Source organism: Babylonia areolata, chromosome 9 (genome assembly GCF_041734735.1).
Source record: "Babylonia areolata isolate BAREFJ2019XMU chromosome 9, ASM4173473v1, whole genome shotgun sequence".
NCBI classification, from domain to species: Eukaryota; Metazoa; Mollusca; class Gastropoda; order Neogastropoda; family Buccinidae; genus Babylonia; species Babylonia areolata.
Genome location: NC_134884.1, coordinates 32,368,958 through 32,378,957, shown reverse-complemented (window position 1 = coordinate 32,378,957; position 10,000 = coordinate 32,368,958). Strand labels below are relative to the sequence as shown.

General features: G+C 42.0%; 1 protein-coding gene across 1 annotated transcript in view; it reads right to left on the bottom strand.

Annotated features, from left to right (window-relative positions):
- The window catches only part of LOC143285400 (CKLF-like MARVEL transmembrane domain-containing protein 4), a 19,185-nt gene that overhangs the window by 8,143 nt on the left and 1,042 nt on the right, over window positions 1-10,000 (bottom strand). Inside the window, exon 2 of the mRNA XM_076592646.1 lies at window positions 338-474. Coding sequence (XP_076448761.1) covers window positions 338-463 — 126 coding nt within the window. The 5' untranslated portion in view covers window positions 464-474. The remainder of the gene's footprint in view (window positions 1-337; window positions 475-10,000) is intronic.

Below are 10,000 nucleotides of genomic sequence, written 5' to 3'. Positions count from 1 at the left end.
CACTGATCATATAAGATCTTTTCTTTATACCATGAAATATACATTTAGACAGATTTCGCCAATGTGGGTCACAGTCTGCTTGGAGCAATATATGCAAATGGGAACCTTCTTTGAATCTTTTAGAAATGTTATTCTTAAATCTGCATAAACTGGGCATTCAAACAGAAAATGCAATTCATTTTCAGTTTTTGATATACAAAACGGGCAGCATCTTTTCTGGTTCGAATTGCTATAACGAGGAATATTATCACTGACAGGAAGTACACCAATATATAGAGACAGACAGACAGACAGACAGACAGACAGAGATGGGGTAGGGGAAATATATATCACTTACTGCGATGACAAACTTGAGGATGCCGATGATGGACTTGACGTAGGCGCGGTCAATGGGGATCTTCCATATGTACATGATGTCCCCGTCCTCATGCCCGCCGGGCTGGCTATGACCGCTGTCCGCCATCGTCTAGTCACCTGCCAACAGTGCATAATGAAGCAAGTGAGGGAGTGGCGGACATACCAGGTGTCAACCCACGGATAGACGACCAGGACAAACCCCCTACACTGACTTCACACCCGGGTGGAGCTCACACCCAGAGGAACAGCCAAGACCTTCAACAAATATCCAGACTTCCCCCTTGAAGCGCCGGAATAACAGCCAGGATATCCATCACTCTACAGCCAGTACTTCTCCCTCGGAACGCCAGACGAACAGCAAGGACCTCAACCCTCTTCAGACAGCCAGGGCTCCCACCCATGGAATGCCAGTAGAACAGTCAGGACTTCAACCTTCTATACAAACAACGAGAACTTCCCCCTCAGAACGCAAGACGAACAGCCAGGATCTCAACCTATTTCAGACAACCAGGACCTTTCCCTCGGAACGTCAGAGGAACAGCCAGGATATCACCACTCTACAGCCAGGCCTCTTGGAACGCCAAACGAACAGCCAGAAACTCATCCCTCTTCAGACAGCCTGAACTCCCCATTGGAACCCCAGAGGAACAGCCAAGATATCACCACCCTACAGCCAGGACTGACTCCCCCTTGGAACGCCAGACGAACAACCAGGACCTTACCCCTCTTCAGACAGCCAGGGCACCCACCCATAAAACGCCAGAAGAACAGTCAGGACTTCAACCTTCTATACAAATGACCAGAACTTCCCCATCAGAACGCAAGACGAAGAGCCAGGATCTCAACCCATTTCAGACAACCAGAATTCCCCACACACACCCTCAGCCCCCCCCCCCCCACCCCCCCACACACACACACACACCCAACCCCCACCCCTCGGAGCGCCAGACGAACAACTAGGATATCATCGCTCTTCAGACAGCCACGACTCCCCCATGGAATGACAAAAGAGCAACCAGGACTTCATCCCTCTGAAGGCAGGACTCCCCTTTGGAAAGCAGGTGAACAGCTAGAACCTCACCCCTCATCAGACAGCCAGGACTTCACCCACCGGCACGCCAGAAGAACCAGCTGGGACTTCATCGATCCCTCTAAAGACAGTCAGGACTGCCAGATGGACAGCATACCCAGGGCTCTACCCCTTAAAACAACGAATTCTTCACAACACTAAAACCCCAGAACTGAACAACTTGACCTTATAGGCGCAAGTCATCATGTCGTTAACTCTTTCCATACGAACGGCGAAAGAGACGACGTTAACAGCGTTTTACCCCAATTACCATCACCTAAATATTGCAAGCGGAAGGCTCTTATACTGAAGACGTGAATGTGGACAAAGAATACCACAATTCTGACGACGGAAGCTAAAGGTTGGGTCATTCAGACACCCACTGGACATCCGAGGGGTCTGTGTAGAGGAGAAGAGAGGACTGGCCGTACTGAGTGAGTTAAACCCAACTCTAATCGTTGTGGGCATAACCACGGGCATCAGTCTGGACTTACATCTTAAACACAGAGGTACTAACATGGGTCGACGTGCGTTCGAACTGAATATCGCTGCCAGCAGGAGCAACTGACTACCACTGCGAACGACATCAACTGTTTCTGCTGCAAACAACAAAACTAATGCTACCGACTAACTTACCACCTTGCTTGGACGTTGATGTTGAACGCCTTTTCCCACTGGCTTTGTCCTGTCCACACTGAACTCTCACGTATCGAAAGAAAAAAAAACTTGACCGTAAAGGCTAGTGGCAATAGGTCGTAAAAACTCCACTCGCTGTATTTACATAAACGTAGGTAGCAGAAGTGAAAGATTGGGTATGTGAGTGCGTGCGTGAAAGAGAGAGTGTGGGTGTTTATGTGAAAATGATTTTATTCATGTTCGTATGTATACATGCATGTATGCACGTATGTATCCGTGCGTGTACGCCGTATAATATGAATATGTATACACGCAAGACAACGGGGTTTATTATGGCTGACTCAAAAGCGACTCCAACTCCTGAACAGAATGGGGTTTTTTTGGCACTGACGCCAATCTCAGCCCGGTTGGGTTATGCTGTTGGTTAGGCATCTGCCTAGCAGATGTGGTGTAGCGTATATGGATCTGTCCGAACGCAGTGGTGCCTCCTTCAGAAACTGAAACCTCAGCTCCGTGGTGCATAGTCCATTGCAGACAGGCGTGCCACCGCAGTGTCTGGAAATATTCTCTCTTTTTGTGACGATCCCCATGCTATTTTCGTCGAAGATGGAAGTCAAATCGATGCTCTAAAATGCCGTGAGAACACAATGCCTGGGAAACTCAAGTCTGGGCATATTTTCGCCACACAAACCTTATTCGGAGGTTATTTTAACCCGTGAGGAAGGAGTGGTCGGCCTTGCCAAAAGTATCCTTCCCTTTCACACAGACGAGGGGAACGATCGTGCGTTCTTGTTTGGGGGTCTTCTTTGCCTGTACTGTAATATTGTTAGAATAATACTCTGTGTCTGTGTGTGTGTGTTGTGTGCGTCTGTGTGTGAGCGCGCCCACGAGTCGCGCGCGTGAGTGCATCAAACGCGATATCCGCTCGCTTTTTATTTTAATCCATCGAAGAATGAAGAGAAAGGAAGAGCATACTGACTGCTCATAATGCACAAACTGTGGTATCAAATCTGAACAGTATCCGTTGCTTAATCAATTTTATTGCAACTTGCGTCAATCAAGAAGCGATGATTAAGGCGATGGTGTTTTCGCAGCATATAAAAAATATATATATATATAATAAAATTAATTGACCCTTGGCCAAAATTTCAGTTCGATGGTCCTCGGCTAAAACTTAAAAGATCCATAACTCTTTTTTTTTTCCAATGGGGGTTGCTCGCTTGAAATTAGGCCAGTACACGATTTGGTCTTCCCTTTTCTTGTGCGGGGAAGTTTTCGGCGGGGGACTGAGGTAATGTTGGTGGGGGAAGGGGGGGGAGGGGTGAGGGGTTGAGTTGCTGCATTCGTGACTGATAAGATTTATATGTTTGTGTACTCGATGCAATGTTCACAGCACACCGTTTAAGAAGTGAAATCCGGTTTGGTGTGGTCCTCAACTGCACTGAGGCAAGGAGTTTATTTCATGAGCTCCCCGCTGGGAAAGGGCAAGCTTGGTATATTAATAGCTTCCCATAAAAAAAATATTTAAAAAAGCGCAGTGTCGTTTAAACAGCACCACGCCAGACCCAATATTCCATGCTCAAAGTAGTAATTAAAAAAGAAACGAACATTAATTTTCAATAGCACATTCTAGTATGGTTGAGAGCTCTCCTAATGCGCTTCTCGAGAAGAGACTATATATCATAATAATGCTATGGTGTATGGCATAATTCAGGCACACGCACGCGCGAACACACAAACACATGTACAAAAAAACTTTAAAACACCCACTCAAGTAACCACACACACACACACACACAGAGAGAGAGAGAGAGAGAGAGAGAGAGAGAGAGAGAGATTTGAGATAGGAAGTTTTACGCGCGCACACACACTCACAGAGAGAGAGAGAGATTCAGATGGTTTATTCATATAGGCCAAAGCCCCTTTCAAGGGGAATATACAGTAAATTGCTGAAGTCATACATTCAGAAGTCTTCATGATGTAACATATACACTTCTCCTTTTGAGTGCTTCATACAGATATAGAGCGAATTCCTTGACAGTCTTTTCATTTGTTGGAGAGAGAGGGAGGGAGAGAGAGAGAGAGTTTTTATAACGCTTATGGCTTTGTTATATATAACGTTTCCTGCTATCACATGTTTTGCCTCACGTCATAACATGCTGCTGTACAGATCGAATCAGTACTGGTTAAAGAGAGAGAGAGGGGAGTGTGTGTGTGTGTGTGTGTGTGTGTGTGTGTGTGTGTGTGTGTCACTCTATGTGTATGTGTATGTGTGTCACTCTGTGTGTGTGTGTGTGTGTGTGTATGTGTGTCACTGTGTGTGTGTGTATGTGTGTCACTGTGTGTGTGTGTGTGTGTGTGTGTGTGTGTGCGTGTGTGTATGTGTTCTAAGACAGGGACAGAAAGACTGACAAGAGACACTGACACCAGTAAACTGAATATGCTGTATTCCCTTTCAATTATGAATTAGGGTTGGGAGGCAGGGAAGGGGGGGGGGTTCACAATCAACGAAATCGCATGACAAGGAAACGAATCTTCTGAACAGCAAAATAGCTGATTTTAAAAACCCATTGCTTGTGCTTGCATGAAGTGTTTCCGCCTTGTGTTACCGATCGTCTAGATCGCTGCTTTGTGTGAGTCTGGCTTCTATCCAGAGGGGAGAAGGGGGAGAAGGGGAAGGGGGAGAAAGAGGAAAAGAGGGTGAAGGAGAAGGGGGAGAAAGGGGCGCTGCTTTGTGTGAGTCTGGCTTCTATCCAGACTCTGAGATCTGAGCTTTAGTTAAAGGCGCTGACAAAACTGGTAGACACTGAAAAATATTCATCGATAAAACATCCGTAAATCTGGTGAGATTAGAGAGAGAGGAGGGAGGGAGGGATACGGATACGGATACGGATACGGATAGTTTATTCAATAAAGGCCATGGCCCCTCATGAAGGGGGTACAGTGAATCAACATTCAAAATCAAAACCTTGCAAATTACAGAAGTGAATGATAAACTGCAAATGATAATCCACAAATTGGATAATGCACAACTAATAATGATTAACTACATAATACACTGCGAAACTTAAAAGCCTTATATAAGTAAATAGCAAACTGTTTTATAACAGTTTCGTTAGTTGATGACATAAGCATGGCAAGTCGAAATAAAGTAGGGTGTCTATAATATTTTTGTGGAATCCACTCATGTCTAAGGTCATTCAAAGCAGGGCAACACAACACAAAGTGAAGTTCGGTTTCTTCAGCACGTCTGCATAAAGGACAACTAAGATCAGAGACACTGGACTTTCGATAACGATAATGATGAAGAAATATGTCAGAAATTCCAAATCGGAACCTGGTTGTGATATGTTTCAAATGCTTATCCATTTTCATTGACAGATAAGTAGGAATAGAGTGTATAGAAATGAACTGTCTGTAAAACTCAAACCTATCGCTATCTTGAACATGATAAGACCAATCTTGCCATCTACAGTCAATTAATCTTGTTCGGAGTGCACTAATAAATCCCTTTATGTCCCCTACCCCCTGCTGTAACCAAACATAACCAAATCCCAGTTCATATAATCTAACCCTAACCTTTGATACCCAGTTTACCTTACCCCTCAAATCTAAATCATATAACATATTAAATGCTTTTTTCGGCAACCTTGAATCTTCCATTTGTGTTATTTTCAACCAATAGCGAATACATCTTACTGCGGAATTGAGATGTATCGGATATCTTTTTGTCTCCCCATAAATTAAATCATTAGGCGTTTTCATGGTAACTCCAAGAAACTTTTTCAGTGCAAATAAATGAACACTCTCGCAGCAAACTGCAGCATTAGAGAGACCCCAAATTTCTGCTCCATATTGTACAATGGGTTGTACCTGGGAATCAAACAATTTAATAAACAGATCAAAAGATTGATTTTCTAAACTTGACAGTTTTTTCATAATACAAAGTAATGCTTGTTTAGCTCTACATGCAAGATCTTTACATGCAACTGTGAAACTCAATTTTGTTGAAAAATATATTCCTAAGTATTTATACACATTCACTACTGGCATCGTTATTCCATTATAAGTCCATTTTTCCCTAATTCCTAAATATCCACCTTTTCTAAATACAATTATGTTACTTTTTGACATATTTACTTTCAACTGAAGTGATTTTGCAGCTCTAGATAGACTATTTAATTGTGTTTGTAAACCAATCACAGTTTCAGATATCAACACAACATCATCAGCTAAGAGGAGAATGAATAACTCTAGAATCTCACCAGTAAATTGTGCACCATGTTTTCCGTTTCTGACAACTTCTGAAGTTAGTTCGTTAATAAAAAGAGAAAATAATACAGGGCTGCACACATCACCTTGTTTTACGCCAGAAGTGCATTGAATATAATCAGTCATCTTCCCCCCACATCTAACCCTTCCTTTCACACCCGCATACATACTCATAATACATTTCAACAACTTTCCACGAACACCAGTTTTTAAAAGAATAGGCCATAGAATTGTTCTGTTTATGGAATCGAAGGCTTTCTCAAAATCTATAAAAGCCACATACAATTTACGATTCAAAGAAAACTGTTTTTGAATAAAGGCCATCAAAGTAAACATATGATCAACAGTTGAGTAGTTGTGTTTAAATCCTGCCTGGTATTCACCTGTAATATTGTTTTCTTCTACCCATTCTTGCAGTCTCTGATTTATAATTGTACTATACAACTTACTACTTGCATCACAAAGAGAAATTCCTCTATAGTTATTCGGATTGTTTACATCGCCCTTTTTATACAGTGGTAAAACAATAGATTCGGTCCATTTTTCAGGATAGATTCCTCTGTCAAATAACGAGTTAAAAAAGGTTACAAAGAAATTCAAAATCAGGTCAGATTCAGTGGCATATTTTAACAATTCTCCAATTATACTATCAGGTCCTGCAGCTTTACGGTTCTTAATTTTCCTTAATGCAAACATCACTTCTTCTACCGAGATTGGACGATTTAAATAATCTTCTTCATCTTCATCTTGTTCCCACTGCAGTACGTTATCAGAATTTACCTCTTTTGTTAGAAGGGTTTTAAAGTGATCAAACCAAACATCATCAGTAATATTGTTAGCTGGCTGTTTTCTTTTAAGTGACATTTTACGAACATTGTTCCAAAATTCTTTCTGACTTTTGATAGAAGCAATTAATTCTGTCAACAATATATCATTAAACTGCTTTCGCTTTCTCTTTTGCAAATGTTTATATTCCCGTCTGGCCTTACAAAAACAATGACGATCATCAACATCCAGAGTACGTCTAAATTTGTTGAACAACCTACGAACATTTTTTCTAGCGCTACGACATTCTGCATCAAACCAATCTTTTGGTTTTAACTTGTTACTGATACTAATTTGTTTCTTCATATGTTTAGCAGCATCCTTGATACATTCATTAAAAACACTTAACGCTTGGTTTATATCAACACTAATTAGGCTAATTGCTAAGTTTATTTTTTCTTTAAATTCTTCTGAACGTATGTTATGAATGTATACATCAGCCAAGTCGTCACTCCACACAAATTTTTCTAAAACAAAATCATTTTCAAACTGTGTGTTTTCCAATTCATAACCCCGGCCTGTGAAACGGAGTTCCACAGGCATATGATCGGATTCAGTTCTGTCAGACACACACAACGTACATGAATCACACAACAATGCATACATATCACAAGACATAATGAAATAATCATTCACACTGCATCCACTATCCGATATATAAGTGTAGCAACCATTTTGGTCGCCATGACACATTCCATTAATTATACACAAGTCAAGTGCAGTACACATATTCAACAGCAATTTTCCATAGTTGTTAAGAACAGAATCTTCGGAACGTCTATTGATACTAATTGGGTGACTTCTTCGCTGAAACTCATCTCCTGTAACTCCCTGGCAGTGGTGGGAAATATTACATGTCCTGCCATTCAAATCCCCACACAGCAAGATATAAACATCATTGTAAGCTAATGTACAATCAATCAAAAAATCTTCCAATAACGCAATTCCATTTTCACAGTCAAAATATGCATAGTATGGGGAACCTTCGGGTGGTACATAACAGTACACAAACAACACATCTTTGTCAATACCAAATAATATCTTATCAATAAGTAATGCATCAAAACTATTAGATTTTACATCAACTTGCTTTACGTATGGAACATAAACATCTTTTACAAGACAGACAACTCCTCCCGATCGCCTCCCCTTTTCAGTGAATTTTACTGCAGGAATACAAAAACTGTTGTATCCAGGGAATAATGAAGGTATAAAATCATCAATAAATGTTTCAACTAAACAAACAAAGTCAAACGAGCAAAGATATGAAATAAAGTCACCGTCATGTAATTTTGAAATCAACCCATTCACATTCCAATGAACAAAAGACAATGGCTTAATTCTACTGTTTTTTACACAAGCAGCACTTTTATTTTGGTTCAGTACATTATTTTTCTTGCGCCTATGTTGACAGACCGCATTTTCAGGCGTTGACACACACCGCGAACATTCATCGTCAACTCTTGCACACACACTGTTTCCAACATCAAAAACACGTGCGAGCTCAGTGTCACACTGTCCAACACTGGACGGCAGTGCCGGTGTCACTGTTCTTTTTTCCACCCCATTGGAAAAAGCGTCACTTCTTAAACAAATGGGCAGGCCACTTCCCTATTTAAAGTCAACAAGTTTATCATTATCATCGACAGTGAATTTTTTGCCATCAATCAGTAAATGGTTGAACACCATCGTGGAGGGAGGGAGGGAGAAAGAGAGAGAGAGACATGGAAGGAAACCCATACAGAACGTACGTCAGACAGGAAAGGAGAGCGACAAAGAATCCATGTGTGCTTCACTCCCACAACCAAACCACTACGCTTTTCTTTTTTTCTGTTTTTTTTTTTTTCTGTTGATAAAAGGTGTGTGCTTGCAATTCCTCCATTTGCTTTTTAAAGTCTCGTCCAAGCTGTCAGTTCAGGTAGGAGGAGGTTGGTGACAGAATGGTGAAGACGTTTACCTGCCAATACAGTGTCAATTAGGGTCTGGGCAGTATCTTCTTCTTCTGCGCTCGTGGGCTGCAACTCCCACGTTCACTCGCATGTACACGAGTGGGCTTTTACGTGTATGACCGTTTTTACCCCACCATGTAGGCAGCCATACTCCGCTTTCGGGGGTTTGCATGCTGGGTATGTTCTTGTTTCCATAACCCACCGAACGCTGACATGGATTACAGGATCTTTTACGTGCGTATTTGATCTTCTGCTTGCGAAAACACACGAAGGGGGTTCAGGCACTAGCAGGTCTGCACATATGTTGACCTGGGGGGTTGGAAAAATCTCCACCTTTTACCCACCAGGCGCCGTCACCGAGCTTCGAACCCGGGACCCTCAGATTGAAAGTCCAACGCTTTAACCACTCGGCTATTGCACCCGTCATGGTAGTATCAAATACTGAAGGTCAACCTGGGTTCGAGTCCCGGTCTCGCCGTTTCTCCCAAGTTTGACTGGAAACTATGTATGTATGTATATATGTGTGTATATATATATGTGTATGTATATATATATATATATATATATATATATATATATATTGTCCTCTGCAAAATTATGTAGAAAAAATCTACACTGATAGCCGCACAAATATTTCAGCATGGTGCTCAAAGCCTGACTGAATGTGACATTGACCTCGGGGAACTCAGACCGGGAGCTTAGACATGGAGAAATATGGACCCTGGGGAACACATGCTCCCGCTGGAAAGGTATATAATCACACAGTCCACCCCCTCCACAACACGCCCTTCGAAATGACAACACAATGGGATGGTAAAAGATCGCACACTGAACTGTCACACACACCTGGCTGTCATTCAAGCTTGCACAAGTGCCACCTCGCAAATTATAC